Here is a 17,216-nt window from a genome sequence, read left to right as displayed (position 1 = left end):
TTTAAAAATAGAAATGCCCTTCTTCCTCAGGTCATAACCAATATCATACTAAATATGCCTATAAATAAATATTACAATTATGGTTTGTTGGTTTGTACCACTAGTTTTAGAACCAAAGACTGGAAATAACCCTGCTGGCCAAACAACAGGAGATGACTAAACTACATACAAACAAACAAAAGAATTAAGGAAGAAAAGGAAGTGGAAAGAAAGGAAGAGAAAGGAAATGGAAAAGTAAAGAAGGGGAGGTGAAGAAAGGGGAGAAACCAGGAGGCTCTGCGGTTCACAAAATATAACAGCTGGGTGAATGAGGACACCTTAAAAACAAAGGGGTGGGGAAAGCGCATCCATCCTTTGTTTTTCAAAACTTTTCTCAGGTTATTTAAGTTTCTTCTAGTCTCTACTTCTGTTATCTAAACTAAGGTTCTCTAGTCAATTTTTAATTTCTTACAGAATCAAACTTTGAAGCAACTATATAAGTAATTCTGTGGCTTCACAAAGAAAAAGAATTAAAGAAAAGTTAGGAAAATAAAAGCTTGAGAGGTTTGCATTTTTTAAAAAATTGATATTCCTGGACATATGCGAGATTCATATATTCAACATTACTATACAACAACACTTTTTAATATTCTAGACTCAAACATAATACAAAACTCAAAAATAAAAAGATAAATCTGAGAAAATTTAAAATTCTGTATATAAAGAGATCAAATTATAAACAAAAATGTGGAAAATTATTTCCATAATTTGCAAAAATCATGACAGATTAATAATTAATAATAGAAAGACTTCCCAAATCATTGAATGAAATGAAAACCTGGAATAGGGAGAAGAAATGAACAAAGGACATAAATAAGCTATCCCTGATTACCCCCAAACAGCCAATGAACAATTGAAATATAAATGTCCACTGATCTCAATAATAATAATGGCAAGTATGTACCAGGTGCTATTCTAAACACATTCCATGTATTAAGTCACTTAACCTTCAAAACAATTTTTTAAGATGGGAACTATTATTATCCTATTTTATGGATAAAGAAACTATTACAACAAGCTTACGTATCCTACATAAGGTCATATTATTAGTTTATTATATGAAAATCAACTCAAGTCTATGAAAATCAAAACAAAAATAGCAAAATAGACACAGTGTTTAATAGCCAATGCCACAAAACAATGGAATCAGAGATATTTCTAAGAGTATCAACTGGAAATCATTTTGGAAGACAATATAGCACTGTATTTCAAAGACTTAAACATATGCATAATTAGAATTAATTTTCTTAATAAGCAATAATTCACATAAAATTCAAAATAACAGCTTCATGGTTTAGATATCAGGTGTCGCTCAAAAGTTCATGTGTTAGCAGTGCAAGAAAATTTAGAGGTGAATGATTAGGTTATGAAAGATTTAACCTAATCAATGTGTTGATCCAGTTGAATAGATTAACTGGGCAGTAACTGTAGGCAGGCAGGGTGTGGCTAGAGAAAGTGGGTCACTGGGGGTGTGCCATTGGGGTATATAGTTTGTAAGTGGAGCTCTTTGCTTCCTAGTGCCATGTCCTGAATTGCTTTTCTCCACAATACCCTTTCACCAAGATGTTCTGCCTCACCTCCAGCCCAGAACAATAGAGTTGGCATTTATGGATTGAGACGTTTGAAATTGTGAATCACATAAACTTTTCCTCCTCCTCTACCTTGTTCTTAGCAGGTCTTTTGGGCATAGCAAGGAAGTTGACAAAAACATGCAATTACATGGGGTGTAGAAAGAGGATAGGCAGAAAAAGACAATCCAAAGAAGAAGCTCATAAGGGGCTTCAAAGCTGGGAACAAGAATGTTCACTTTGTTCTTTTTAAATTGTATAGAACTTATATAGTCTTTGGCATATTTTGATGTATTTGACAATTAAAAAAATGTTTCTCGCCCATAATCTCAGCAGCTCAGGAGGCTGAGACAGGAGGATCAAAACTTCAAAACCAGCCTCAGCAAAAGTGAAGTGCTAAGCAACTCAGTGAGATCCTGTCTCTAAATAAAATACAAAATAGGGCTGGGGATTTGGTTCAGTGGTCAAGTGCCCCTGAGTTCAATCCCTGGTATCCCTGTTCCCCCCAAAAAATACTTTATTTTCTTCCCTTTCTGTGTGGACCTTTATATATATAAAAGCAATATAAAAGTTTCTAAATAACAGAATCCTAAAGTGGTTAACATATTGAAAGGAGAAATGTAGTATAGAAATAACCTAAGTATTCTAGGTTTGGTATTTCAGCGTTTTTCAGGTAGGAGAAGAGGTAAGGTGCTCCTTTAAACTCATACTCTAATTCCCAGAATGTATTTTAAAGAAAATATGGCACATGCAAATATCTAAGCATAAGAACATTTACTTTAGCTCAGCTTATAATGGTAATTACTAGAAAAACCAAGCTTTTGAATAAGGCATGACTAAATAAGACTCAACTACACAAGAATGTTATCTAGTAAACTTTAAAAGATGAAGCAGAGTGTGTTTGTTGGCATGGGAAAACAATATATATATGATTTTCTTTACACACACACACACACACACACACACACACACACACATATATAAAAGATCCAGAAATATAGTCCAAGCAATTTAGCAAATAGAAAATTTTACTATATATCTGTATTTTCTAATTAATGTACATATTTGTAATACCTTTAAAGAAAAAAAGTTGACTTTTAAAATTTTAAGGCAAAAAATTTTCACTGGCTTTGCTATCAAGATAACAAGTGAGTTATCCTTTAAGGCTCAATCAAATTCCCTGTAATTCAGCTAGAAACTCTGGCGGATACATCAATTTATCTCAAGCAACAAAGCTATATTCATTAGATTAAAGCAATACCAATTTCTTTTATTAGAGGTTGGTATTGCACCAGAATAGGCTTCAATGTGTGCTTCACAAGTGTCCAGCATCAGGCCTTTTTGTCTAATATGATCTGATTAAGGCCATGGCCTTCACTCACTAGGCCCCATGTATATAGTAACCTCTGAAAACACATTCCCAGCCCTCTATATAATAGCATTCCTTCTTTTTTTCTCTCATTCTTTTGTTACATACCACACCTTCTCAGTTCAATCTATTTTCAAATTTTTTCACTGTTCTAATGAGAAAGATCATTAGAAAGCAAAAATAATTTATTTTTTCTTGCTTCCTATATTTGCCTACTCAAATCTACCTATATGTCGCAGCTTTCAGAGTAGAAACATTAAACTTAAAGTCAAAAACAACACAAAATGTTCTCTTCCATTTTCTGATCCCAAGTTTTAAGTGGCCTCAAGTATATCTGTGATAGTCCAAAATATACAAAATGCTGTGATTCTAAGCAACATTTGGCCTAATCTTTTAATCAAAGTTTGAAATACAACATACAGAGATTAAATATTATTTTCAGTTCTTTCATAGTTCATTAAATAACAACTCTAACCATATAATTATCTTATTTCCAAATCATCATTTATTTTAGGGAAACTATAAGTCTATAATTGTCAATTGCAAGTTTTCTTATCAATGAAAAAATAGAGCACAAAGTCAGAATTACTAGAGCATTATGCAGAACAGAAATTTCTATACTTTGTGCATATAAAAGTTGAGCACCCCTAATTCAAAAACCTAAAATCTGAAATGCGTCCAAATCTGAAACTTTTTGAATATGGACATTAGACCAGAGTGGAAAATTCCACACCTGACCTTATGTGAAAGATCAGTCAAAACATGGGTACACCATAAATAGTGTATGAAATTATCTTCAAGCCATATATATAAGGTGTATATGCAACATAAATAAATTTTTGTGTTTAAACTTGGGTCCCATCCCCAGGATATCTCATTATGTACATACAAATACTCTAAAATCCAAAACAATTACAAACACTTCTTTATCCCAAGCATTTCAGGTAAATGATACTCAACTTATAATAATTCCAGTCAATAGTCTTAAGAAGACACATCTAACTAAAAAGTTAAATGGATAATATGAATAAATACTTATACATTTTTTCAGTTTCAGAATAGGAAGACCCACAATATTACCTAGGCCAACTTGAGTAACACAAGAGAAAGAAGGAAAAAAGCTAAGGTGAACTTTTCAATCTATACCTTTCCTGAACCATGCTCTATGGAACCTACAGTTTATCCCTAATTTTCCCCTAGTTCTCTTTGGGCACCCTGACTTTGTTTTCCTGACTTAATTTGATTACACACACTCTAAGCACTTGGAAAATTACGCTAAATATCTGTCCCATATTTTCTAGCCTACTAAATGAATCCTAGAGTTCTTCCTTTTGTAGGTTTAATTATTTATTTTGCATTATTCATCCTACAAATCCCCTATTTATTATCTGACAATCATAGTTATTAGATTTCTCATTAAGCAGTGGTAAATGGCTCTTGAGTACTGTTCCCCTAAATACCCACCACTATTTCTACCCTCTTTCTTAGAAATAAACCCTATAGGACTTACTATTCATTCCACTACAGTTTGAAATGGGTAATCTTGGCTATTTGAAGTCCAAAGGGAAAACGACAGAAAATGAAAACAGAACTACCAGAAAATCCTAAAAGAAACTGAGTCAAACTGATCCACAACCATCCATAAGTTATATGTATGCCTATATGTAAAGAAAACTTGTAACCAGGAAGACAAATGAGAAAGGAACATCAAAAATTCTTTTTAACTCATATCCTTACCTTGGCTCTCAGTTCTGAAGGGCAATGATTCATTAAAATATTTGGGAGAAGGCAGGCAAAGTTACATACAATCTGTAACTGCTAACCTAGGACTGGTACCCTCCAACACAAACACACACACCATGCACACCTGGAAAATCACATTAGGTGAGCCCTAATATGCTGCTTCTGTGAGAGGATTCAGGACCCATCCTGCTCTAGTCATTCCTGTCCTAAATTTCTCCAAGGGACAGACACTTCACATAATTCTACAAAACTCTCACGAACAACAAGAGGTGGGTTGGGAAAGGAGGACAAATAAGACATATATCTTAAAAAAGAGAAAGGAGAATTCATCACAAAAGGAACTTTAGAAGCTCCCATGGCTCTCCAAGAAAACAAATATTCCTAACATCCTTACCAGTAAACAACATCCAGTGGTGCAAAGTAATTTTTCATTATCAGGTCAGCAAAGTAAGCTTCGGTTTCCCGGCAGGCGGTTCCATTTCCAATCACCACTGTGCTGCAGCTTCAAGGCAGAAACAGAATGAGAAACTGGATGAGTTCAAGGCATGCTTTGAAATCAACCAGAGAAAATGTACAGAATGCACAAATACTATTCTACACTGCTCTTATTCTCTCATATATCCAAGCAACCTCTCCATTGTTTCAAAGGAAAATAGACATGCAGTTTAAAAGATGCTGCCCTTGCATTTGGTATAGATGGCAGTGAAAAAACAGTTTATTGTCATACAATGTCAAGAAGAATCAGTCAGCTTTCTTCCCATCAACAGGAATCAAAATTAAATGGCAGTAGGTTAAAGCTGGGGCATTCTAAGCTGTAATAAAGACAATATGGCTGAATTATGTTGTCATAATTTCTGAACATTCTTAACTAAAACTATGACCATTCCTCAGAGAACAAGAGGAGGAAGGAAAGGAAGGAAGAAAGGAAAAGAAGACAGGGGATGAAGACTGGCCAAACAGAAGAAATAAATGCTCACTTTTTGGCAACATCACCACCTCTTATTTGTGAAAGAGAGAGGAAGCAGCACTTGTCAGGAATCCCCATATGCAGTTCTCCAGAAGTTTGCCCCAGCATTGTTTTACATGCCTCCTTCTCTCTCACCAAGGCACCTCCCTTGATCCCTCCCTATTTTAGGTTTCAAAGGAATTTCTTGCTGGGCCAGTGAAGTACTGAAAAGATTACTTATTTTCATACTTGAAATTCAGCAAAAGCCTCTTTATTTTCTCAGCCTCTCTGAAGCCTTGTCCACAATGCAAGTAAACCACATCAGTATGAAGTATCTGACCTTAAAAGAAAATAGAAAAAAAATTAAATAAAAAGCCATTTTGTTGTAAGAAATTACAAAATATAACACCAGTGTTTTGATTAAGCCAGTTGTAAGAGAAAAGGCTTGTCTTTTCAAATGCAATCTAAAGCATTCATGTTCACTTCTCCCTAAGACCTCTGAAAAACTATTTCTTTCAAAGTAACATGGATTGTAACAATCTCTACACTTATTTTGCTATACAAAACAGTTAATGTTAACAAATTAGTAAAAACTAACATTTACTGAATACTCACTACATAGTAAACACTGTTGTAATACTATTCTTTTTCTTCTTTTTAGTTGTAGACATATGAATTTGTTTCCTAGTAAAAATCTTTGTGTTATATATTTAAGAATTGCACTTTTCTACACTACAATACACAGAAAATATTTTATTTCTAATACAAATATTGTTTTAATTAAAACTTCATGCAGATTTGAGTGTAATTACCTAATAGAAATAAGTGACCTAAGTAAACAATGTTTTCCTAACAAGGAGGTTAAGAAAACAACAGAATAATTTCAAAGAAAGCAGAAGATAGGAAATAATAAAGTTAAAACAGAAATTAATGAAATAGAAAAAAAACAACACAAAGGAGCAACAAAATTATTTTTAAAAAATACTTTTAATAGCCAGGCGTGTAATCCTGTAACAGGTGTAACTCCTGTAATCCCTAGCTGGTAAAGGTGAGGCAGGAGGATCTGGAGTTCAAAGCCAGTCTCAGCAATGGCAAGGTGCTAAGCAACTCAGCTAGACCCTGTCTCTAATAAAATACAAAATAGGGCTGGGAATGTGGCTCAATGATCAAGTGCTCCTGAGTACAAACTCCAGTACCAAAAAAAAAAAAAAAAAAAATACTTTTAGCAATTAACAATCAAGAAAAATCAAAGAATCATTTTTTAATTATAAATAAATATAAAGTATTATATTAGAAATAATTTTATTATATTTAAATTATAAATATAACTATAAATATATTACAAATTATAAAATATTTTCAAATAGGCACTTGGAACTGGCAAATAATAAAGTGAAGAGCTGATTTTCCTAAAGCAGTCGGTGTAAAATTCTTTTTTGGTTGTTTTTGGTTTTTGCAGGACAAATAAATTATATTTTAAAATGATTTCATAAATTATAATAGAAATGAAAATATGCTATAGAATATAAAAATGAAAATACAGAATATATGAGATATATTATCCATCTATAGCTATATATATAGAAATGAAAAGAGAATATAGAGTATAGAAATGAAAAGAAGCTGTAACTAGAAATGGAGCAGATTAAAAAGAAACAGATTCAAATAATAGTATGTATGTAAATAATAGTATATAGTATTTTGATTAAATGATGAAATGGATAATTCTTAGAAAAATCTTACCAATGAAGATTGAGGATAAGTCCCTATATCGACATGTTAAAAATTTTAAAAAGAATTATCCTATAAGCAATACAAGACTGAAAACTTGATTTACTAACATATCCAAAAGAAAGAATCATGACCAAGTTGAATTTAACTAAGGAAAGTGTAATTTGACATTTTTTGAAAAAAATCTGAATAATAAACTTCATCATAGTTAACACAGCAAAAGATAAAAGCCACAGGATGAATCAGTAGTTGAAGAAAAAAATTGATAAAACAGACTTCCCATTTATTATAAAAATGAACAGCACCAAAAGACAACTAAGGGGGCTGGAGTTGTTGTGCATCAGTGTTAGAGCGCTTGCCTAGCACATGTGAGGCACTGGGTTCTATCCTCAGCACCACATAAAAAAATAAAACAAATAAAGTTATTAAAAAAAATCATGTTTAAAAAAAAGACAACTAGGAATAAAAAACCAAAACCCCATGAGTGCATCTATAATAAACGTAACAAAACATCTTCACAAAACCCAAAACTGAGCAGATGGGTACAATGCACTGACAGCTAAGACCTACGCACATAAGCATCTGTGTGGGAGGAAGCAGAGAGAATAGAAAATGTGATGATCCTCCAACAGAAGAATCCCAAAATGTCAAAAAGTACTTCCCTAGGAAACACAAGTTAGAAAGTTTCTAAGAACAGTTAGAAATGCTAAAGCTTTGAAAACCTCCAAGGGAAATTCATGAATCTACAAAGCTGTGAGTGGCTCGTGATTTTGTGCCCAGCCAAGACTGCGGCACAAACACACACACACACACACCCACACATACACACCCACACACACACACATGCATATCATAAGAAAACTTCTGAAAATCTTAGCAAACAGGGGGGAAAGACATATTACTTTCAAAAAGAACAATAATAAGATTTTTGGCTAAATTCTCAACAGAAAATATGATGCCAGAAAAAATAAAATAAAAATAGAATGACATCTTTAAGTAACAACCAATCTTGAATTCTACAACCATCAAAAATATTTTTCAAAAGTGAAGGCAAGAGGGCTGGGGTTGTGGCTCAGTGGTAGGGCACTTGCCTAGCATATGTGAGGTGCTGGGTTCCATCCTTGACACCACATAAAAATAAATAAAATAAATAAAGATCCATCAACAACTAATAAAAAATTTTTTTTAAATGAAGGCAAAAGACACTTTTTCAGATGAATAAAAACTGAGACAATTTCTCATCATCTGACTCACATAAAAATTAATAACATAAGATTTTCATGTTTGCCGCCCATGCAAAATGTGCTCAACTGCAAACACAGAAATGCAGAAAAAAATGAAAAGTATTAGAAAAGGTAAATATATGAGTGAATATAAAAAACAATATTAGCTGGACAAATCAAAAGTGTCTTTTGGTGCTTAAAACATATAAAAATAAAATGCATCAAATATAACTACGTCAAACAAGTTGATGAAGGATGATAGGGTTCAAGTTCAAGCCTTGTTAATCCTCAGTTCTCTACTGAGAAATAGGGAAGGAGGTAAATGATGGTCATATGTTGAAGGCTTTGATCAACAAATAAAGAGAAATATGAAGTTTGATTCTCTGGTTCTCATATCCCTATGAGAAAACCATTTGCTAAGCCTCAAAAATTCACATTATTTCCAAATCCTCATGAAATCTATAAAGTAAAACTTAACAACAGACCAAACAACTTTTATATAATAAGCTGAAAAAGAACTTACTGGTAGGAGAAATTATAGCTAATTTGCAACCATGTTTGTAACCAGGATCCACTCCCATCAAGGTGCGGCCTGGAACAGGGCTTGTTAAAAGAAGCTGACGAAGATTCCGTCCAAACATCATTACTGATTCCTTCTCTGCATCTGATGTCAGTTTGGCTCTTCAGAAATGAAAAATAAATGAATGAATGAATGAATGAATGAATAAATGGAAAGGGAAAAAGTACAGGGATCATTTTGTATAGTTAGTTATTCCTCACAGGAACATTCCCTATAACAAAATAAGTTAAAAAGAAAAACATCCCATACAAAAATTAGATTGGGTCTATTTTTACTAGTCACAGTAATATATAATACCACAAAAATTTTGAAGTAATCTTTATGAGTTTGTCATACCTACCTTCCTTCTCTATCTGCTCTTTGCTATATACAAAAGTAATATGATTAGAGGTGTATATATCACTTCTCAGCCTTTTAGCTATGATAAAGTGTAGATATGCATATATGTGAGAAAAAATGTATAAAGACTTGCATGTCATGTGGGAGTCAAATTAAAGTTTATCAAATTTTGAAAAATATACACAACAAAAATTAGAGTAACAAATTATTGAATCACAGATAGCCTCCAATAACATTTAATTTTGTACATTTACCTTTAAATATCCCAGTCATCTTCTCTACTCTATCCTCCACATCTACCCCTTTGTCATTCTCAGCGTCATGGCATTACCATAGATACTAATAGACAGTTCAGAATCATGCCTCATATAAATAATTTCAGTTTTATGCAGAAGTTATTTTTTTAAGTGTGCTTTTAGGCACACTCTAAGATAAAAATGTCCAATATGGCTTAAAATCATTTGGAAACCAAATTTTATTCCATTGACCTACTTAATAGAAGCTCTCCACATACTGTCTCCTGAAATTCTTAAGAATTTATAGAGTATAACTTTTCTTAGACTATGTGAACTACACATGCTATTGACCACAAGAAAACTGAACATATAAAAGTCATCAAAGCACATTTCATATCAGTGCTGAAGCAGAATATGTTACAGTTATAAAAGAGGCACACAGCTAACTAATGTTAGTGTCTCTGGTTTAATTCACTTTCTAAAGATTTCTCCATTTTCTCTAAACATTTCATTATCATTCTCTCTAAATTCAGCCAAACAAGAGAAGAAGTATCTTTCCAAATATTTCTATATCTACACTTTTACTTTATTCATTGGATGAACATTTGTTAACAGTCTTACAGAAGGTACCATGATTGGTATAAGCCAAAAAGACAAGATTCTCTGCCCTGATTTTCACTGTGCAGTGGAAAAAAAAAAATAGAAAAATACACAGGCAAGTTTAAAACAATGGTTAAGTGCTAACGTAACAGGAATGCCTAGGAAGGATAGCTGAACTAGGTAAGCTCAGGTCAATCAAGAGGAAACGGAGATGAAAGAAAGGGAAATGACTCATAGAAAAGGTGAGTAATTTTGTAAGCCACAGAGTGAACATACAAAAGCTCTAGAAGAAAGAAAAACCCAGATCACACAGGGTCATGTATGTTCTTCTGACCAACTTGGGTTTTATCCTGGAGACAAAGAAGATACACTGGAGGACTGTAAGTAGACAAGCATAAAATAATGAGATGGGGATTTTAAAATGGCAATGTGGAATCTATGTTGGAAAAGATAGAAGACAGTAACCATCTATGACACTAGTACAGTAATCCAGACAAGAAATGATGATGCATTGAACTAAGACAGTAACCATGGACATAAAGAGAAGGAATAATGCATGATACAGTACAAGAAGGTAAAACACTTCTTGATAACTGACAAGGTAGAAATGATAAATAAAGTAGATACGAAAAATGCCACATGGATGAATGATCATGACAGTCACGTTAATAAGAAATGCAGAAGCAGTTTATGCATAGGATATAGTCAACTGAATAAAATGACTACAAAATAAAATAGTCTTAATAGTCTCTTTTAATTCACACACAGATGGAGAAAACTATGGCTAACAATGGGTATCTCTATAGAAATTATGTTTTCCCCCCTTTTGTGCTTTACTGATGCTTTCAATTTTCCTATAGTTGGGACAAAGTTCTTTTCTTTTCTTTTTTTTTTTTTTTTTAGAGAGAGAGAGAATTTTTTTAATATTTATTTTTCAGTTTTCAGTGGGCACAATATCTTTATTTTATTTTTATGTGGTGCTGAGAATTGAACCCAGTGCCCCACATATGCCAGGTGAGCGTGTTACCGCTTGAGCCACATCCCCAGCCCCAAAGTTCTTTTTAATTAGAAAAATAAAGTACTGTGGAATGTATACACAATGAAATATTACTCAGCATAAAGAAGAAGGGTGGGCAAGGGGCCCGCTGGGGGCGGGTGGAGGTTCACCAAATTGGGCAAGGGGGGGAATGGAAGGAAAGGAAGGAGGATGGGAATAGGAAAGACTGTAGAATGAATTGGACATAACTTTCCTTTGTTCATATAGGAATACATGACCAGTGTAACTCCACATCATGTACAACCACAATAATGGAAGTTATACTCTATGTATGTATAATATGTCAAAATGCATTCTACTTTCATGTATAACTAAAAATAACAACTAAAAAAAAAGAAAAATAAAGTATTTTTCTTTATTAAAAAAAAAGTAAAACTGACTGGGACTGCCTTCCTCAACTGCTGTTCATGGAAATATATCTATCAAGACACATCTCCAGGCAATGTCTGCAAACTAACTTAAGAACTGAAAGAAGATGTACTGTTTTAACCAAAGGTATTTTAGAAAAAGAGAAGGAAAGTCCTTGTGATTTCTCACTGCTAGATTATATGTTAGACACTCCTGCACCAATTGTTTATATTCAATCTGAACAAAATTATTCCACAGCCACCCAAATCAAATAGATGCAAAAATGTCAAAAGTGCCACTGGACATAACATGCATAATGAAAAAAAATAAGTTAATGACAACTATATAAAAGGAATTACATTTTTAAATAAGATAATTTTTTCTTCACTAAGGACAGAATTTCCTATATTTAAATTTTATGCCCTATCACCAAAAGCAAGAGATGTTGCACAACATAAACTTGAAACAGAATTTCAAAATGATCACTATTGCTAGGGGACTTCTCAACTAAAAAGGCTGAAACAAGAAACTGAATGTCACTAATAAAAAGAAATTGAACAAGAGAGCTATGTGTCACTAAGAGTACCTGCTCATTCAATACCCTGAACTCAATGGTCATGTCAAGCAAAAGAGAAATAGACAAATAGTATATAGTCTGCTAGAAATTCTAGTAAGGTTGATGAAATGGTTAGAAATTGAAATTTCCAGGTAGCCCTTGCTGAAACTTCAAAAAAAGTGAGAATGAAATAAATCTATTCTACTCAGGAAAGACCATATGAGAGAATGGCTAGTTTTTAAGGACTGACTACCAGAACAAAGACTGGAGAAAATGGAAGTGGAGGGGGTTTGCCTCCCTACATTTCTTTTCTTTCCATCTTCTCATCTAAAACAATCCACACCCCATTTTTTTTGTAGTTTTCATCTTTATTGCTCTTAGAACTTCTATTAGGCCCTTTAAATGGCTATTTTAATAATGTCCTGATATTTGCTCATCATTGCTGATAACATTTCATCCAAACACTTCCCCTTTAGAGAATAAAATATATATAACAGCCTTCCTTCTTCACAGTAATAAATTCATCATGTCCTGCTTATGCTTTCTTTGGCTCTCTTACCTCTAAAAAATGACTGCACGTAACTTCTCCATTAACTTCTCAGTTTGTTTCTTCCAAACCAAATCTCAAATCAATAAAACCATTTATGTGGCTTGGTTGTCAAAATGCAAGACTATTATTCCAGAATATACTTTTCAAGCTGGACTACATAAGTGGTCCAGCTTGAAAAGTATATCACAATTAACAACAAAGTTTTAAGACTTATGCATAAGGCTTGTACAGATTGCAATCAAGGCTTAAACTTAAGACTTTGTGATTCTAAGTTCTTTGGCTTTGTGACTCAATCAACAAATACTTATTATATGCTTTAACAGTACAATGCAAAATAAATAGCACACAAAATTAAGCAAGACAAAATACAAACCTGAACTCTCTACAGAGAAGAGGATAAATAAGGCGTTTAAAGGAGTCATCCAGTGAATTATGTAAAATCTTCATTAATTCTGGCCTTGCAAAGCCACGTGGTCTCCACCTGCAAAAAGAAAGCCCATACTAAACCTGATGTGACAATAATGAGACCATGAAAGGACACCTGGAAGAAAGAAGTGTGAAATAGGCAAGGGGGGAAAAGCCTTTATTAAAGCAAAAGTAACATAATCTGTAAGGAGAGGCTGTGGTGTCTGGAACTTGTTACTATGACATCTGGATGTTTTATTTTTAAAAACCTATTAACTACAGTTAGACATAAAACTTAAAGGGGAAAAAATCTGCTGGAAAGAGTCATCAAAGCATTATTAGTAATAAGTAAAATATCAAGATACAAGAAAGTCACCAAAAAATTATTACTGTGAACTAACAGTACTGCTATGAACTGAACAGTGCCCTTCCCCAAATTCATATATTGAAGCCCTTATCTCTATTGTGATGGCATCTAGAGATGGGGCCTTTTGGAGAATATTAGCTTCAGATGAGGTCATGACACCAGAGACCTTGCTCTCTTTCTCTGGGTCTCTACTATGTGATGACACAGGGAGAAGGTGACTGTCAAACAAGAAGAACACCCCTCTTTCCTACCCCCACAGGAAGTGACTCAATTCCTTATTTTGGATTTACTAGCCTCAGGAACTGTGAGAAAATAAATTTTTGTTCTGTAAGACACACAGTCTGTACCACACTGTCATGGCAATAAAACAGGGCTGGGGATATAGCTCAGTTGGTAGAGGGCTTGCCTTGCATGCAAAAGGCCTGGGTTCTAATCCCCAGCACCTCAAAAACAAAAAACGCTAAGACAATCACTGATTCTTCTATTACCTTTTCTTTATCTCTTCATGAGAATTAAAGGAGACTGAGCAAAGGAGAAACTGAACCTCACCTCTAGTCATTCATTTTTTTTTTTTAAGTATTTTTTTAGTTGCCAATGGACCTTTGTTTTATTTATTTATATGTGGTGCTGAGAATCAAACCCAGGGCCTCACCCATGCTACACAAGCACTCTATCACTGAACCACAACCCCAGCCCTGGACATTCTTGAGTAGAACTCAGGCCATGCTGCTCTACTGGGGACACATATACCCATACTGAAGAATGTAAAGGCCATAGAACTAACTGTTAGTAGACACTGAAGAAAGAATGGAGAGAAAAAACGCAACTAAAAAGGACAAATTTAGTCCTACCCTTTCTGTGTTTCCATCCACCTACAGCATTTCTGCCTTTGCCCTTCAATGGCTCTTGAACAGACTCCATTAACAAAATATAAATGTTTTCTAATCATCCATTAATACATGTCAAAGGTCCTCTCATCTCTGTTAATCATCTCAGGCAAGGAAATGAACTCAGTTTAAGCGAGCAAACACACAAGCCTTTACACTGTTACATACCAAAGGTTATGTGTTAGCAAATAACTAAACTCCTTCCATAGAGGGTAACATACTTAAATTACAAATAATTTTGTTTTTTAATTTCAATGAAAGTGCTTTTAGGCAGGATGTATATTTCCTTCTTTCTATCTAAATCTTCACTATTCCCCACTGTCACCTTTATCTGAGGACATGAAGGGTAGGGAGAAGGAGGACAAGAATTAGCCACAAGTCTTGCTTTCACTGGACCTTTTTTAAAAAAGGATAGTATGATAAATGCAAATACTAGAAATATGCAAAAATAAAGGTATAGAGCTCAAAAGTAGCGGTGATAGCAGTACAACATATTTAATGAAAACCAAGATTTGAAGCAGATTATCTCTGTTTAAATTCCATTTTACTACTTTGTTGGGAGACTTACTTAACCATGTCTGCTATCTCATTTATAAAATGAGAGTAATAATCATATTTAATTCAGTGTTGTGAGTTAATATGTAAAGGACTTATAAATTTTTTGGCACATTCTATTTAAGCACTTGCTGCTGCTGCTGCTGCTGCTGCTGCTGCTGCTGCTGCTACCATCATTATTAATTTGGAGAATTCAACATCAAGAAAAGCTTCCCAGAAAAACACCTCAGATGGGTTTTAAAAATGAATTGTGGCTTACCTAGTAAGGCAAAGGAATATGATCATTCTGAGAAGAAACCACAGCATACTGGAAAGCTCAGAGGCAAGAAAGAACATGATAGATTCAAGTAACTACAAATAGATTAGTATGGCTTGGGTATAAACTGGCAGGATAAAGTCAAAGGAAGAAGAGGCTAGAATACAAGGCAGTGGAAAGATTATAAATGGTCTTGTATACCATGCTATAGAGACTGGCTAGTTGAGAGAGGAAACACAGTCCTAGGTCATGGGATAATATGCTATGAAGATAGTGCTTAGAGGCAGGAACACTAATGAAGTGATTTTTTTTTTTTAATTAGTATAGCTGATGTCTACTAAGGTTATTCCCTTAAGCCTCCAATAAAGATTTCCCTACTACTTGCAAGAAATAGCCAGAAATCCTACTATTACCTTTGCATATCCTCTTGAAGCCCCCCAGTGATCTTTTTCAAACCTCAAAATCCTCCCTTGGTTTAGACTGCTAGGCTCTCCTCCCTGGAAGAATGCTGTGGGTCTATTTTATTCTTAAAGATGTATCAGTTATTTCCATTCAGTTGACCTTCAAACCACTGGACCCAGCCCTGAAACATAGCAGCTAAACTAATATCCAGCATTACAGAAACTTCTTTTGGTTCCTTACACAATAATAATTTATGCTCCTTCCCTAGCTTCCTAGAAGCTATTCACAGAAATTAGCATAAGGGACTTGAAACAGTATGGTGAATTCACAGACTTTATTACTTACTATATCCTTAAAGCAATACAATATGTTTACCTAACAGAATATTATCTCAAAACCTGAGTCTTCCATCACTCAACAACTAAATATCTCTGAATAAAACTGAAGGACCTCATCTAAACCAAATTCTACAATATGAAACATATGTCTTATGAGATATGCACAATAAAGCAAAAATATAAGGCAGGAACCACAAACTCAAATGCCTGCAAGGGCCAGGAGAGTACTATAAAAACTGAAAAGATCTGTGCCCTAAACTGTATGTTTTTGACAGAGACATGCTTTGTCCACCCATTCCACAAAAAAATATTCTCTACCTTGGCAAAGAAATACACTCTGCTTGTTTCTTATACCTAAGATAAAGACAGGCTCTCTCCATTTAGCTTTCATTTTTCCACATTTAAAAAAGAACTGGATCAGGAGATAGTTCTTAAAACTATTGAACAAAAAATAGTATAATTTTAAACAATAGAAATTTACTCATCAGATAAAAGACATAAAAGCTCGCTGCAAGGGAGCTCAAACTTACAAATCCTGGTCACTGTACAGTCCAAGTCATGAACAGGGAAGCGTTGAGATCATTCCCTCACATATGTTTTGTTTAAAGAGCAAATGCAGAAACTAATGGAGTTTTCACAAACATAACTATTACAGCACGTGACAAGATTAGAAATCCTCTTCATATTTATCCTCTTGAACTAGCAACATATAATTATAAATTATGAATTGTTCAGTTTTGAATTTAGACCTAGGATTTTTTTTAATACTAAGACAGTAGTATTAAATTCTTCCTTGTTATTCTAATTAACTTAGATAATAACAAGATTTCCATTCAGCTCACTCTCTGCCCTAATCATATAGAACTTTATATATTCATAGCATAAGTGATACCATCATCTATCTTCTTGCCCTGCCATACAAATGCTATGCTTCACTTCACCTCTCCCTAATCAATCCATCCACCATTTAATCGAATGATTTCTCCTACCTCTGTAGACTCTACCTCCTAAACATTGCTCGAATCTGTTTATTTCCTATTGTTATTACCCTAGTCCAAAGCTACCACATCTACTCTTAGTTCCTCTCAAATAATTTTCTATGTTGCAGCCAGACTGATTTT

The 17,216-nt window shown here is 33.9% G+C and overlaps 1 protein-coding gene across 2 annotated transcripts in view; it reads right to left on the bottom strand.

Moving 5' to 3' along the window:
* SRBD1 (S1 RNA binding domain 1) overlaps positions 1 to 17,216 on the bottom strand; it is a 227,205-nt gene that overhangs the window by 144,376 nt on the left and 65,613 nt on the right. For both annotated transcript variants that reach the window (XM_081265361.1, XM_081265362.1), the window contains exons 11-14: positions 13,259 to 13,366; positions 9,143 to 9,300; positions 5,915 to 6,005; positions 5,114 to 5,221 (exon numbers count right to left, since the gene is read on the bottom strand). In XM_081265361.1, the coding sequence (XP_081121487.1) occupies positions 5,114 to 5,221; positions 5,915 to 6,005; positions 9,143 to 9,300; positions 13,259 to 13,366 (465 nt within the window). The remainder of the gene's footprint in view (positions 1 to 5,113; positions 5,222 to 5,914; positions 6,006 to 9,142; positions 9,301 to 13,258; positions 13,367 to 17,216) is intronic.

The sequence above is a fragment of the Spermophilus citellus genome (genome assembly GCF_964194105.1).
Source record: "Spermophilus citellus genome assembly, chromosome: 13".
Taxonomy (NCBI): domain Eukaryota; kingdom Metazoa; phylum Chordata; class Mammalia; order Rodentia; family Sciuridae; genus Spermophilus; species Spermophilus citellus.
Note: the sequence above shows the minus strand (reverse complement) of the source record. Positions and strands in the feature narration are given on the sequence as shown.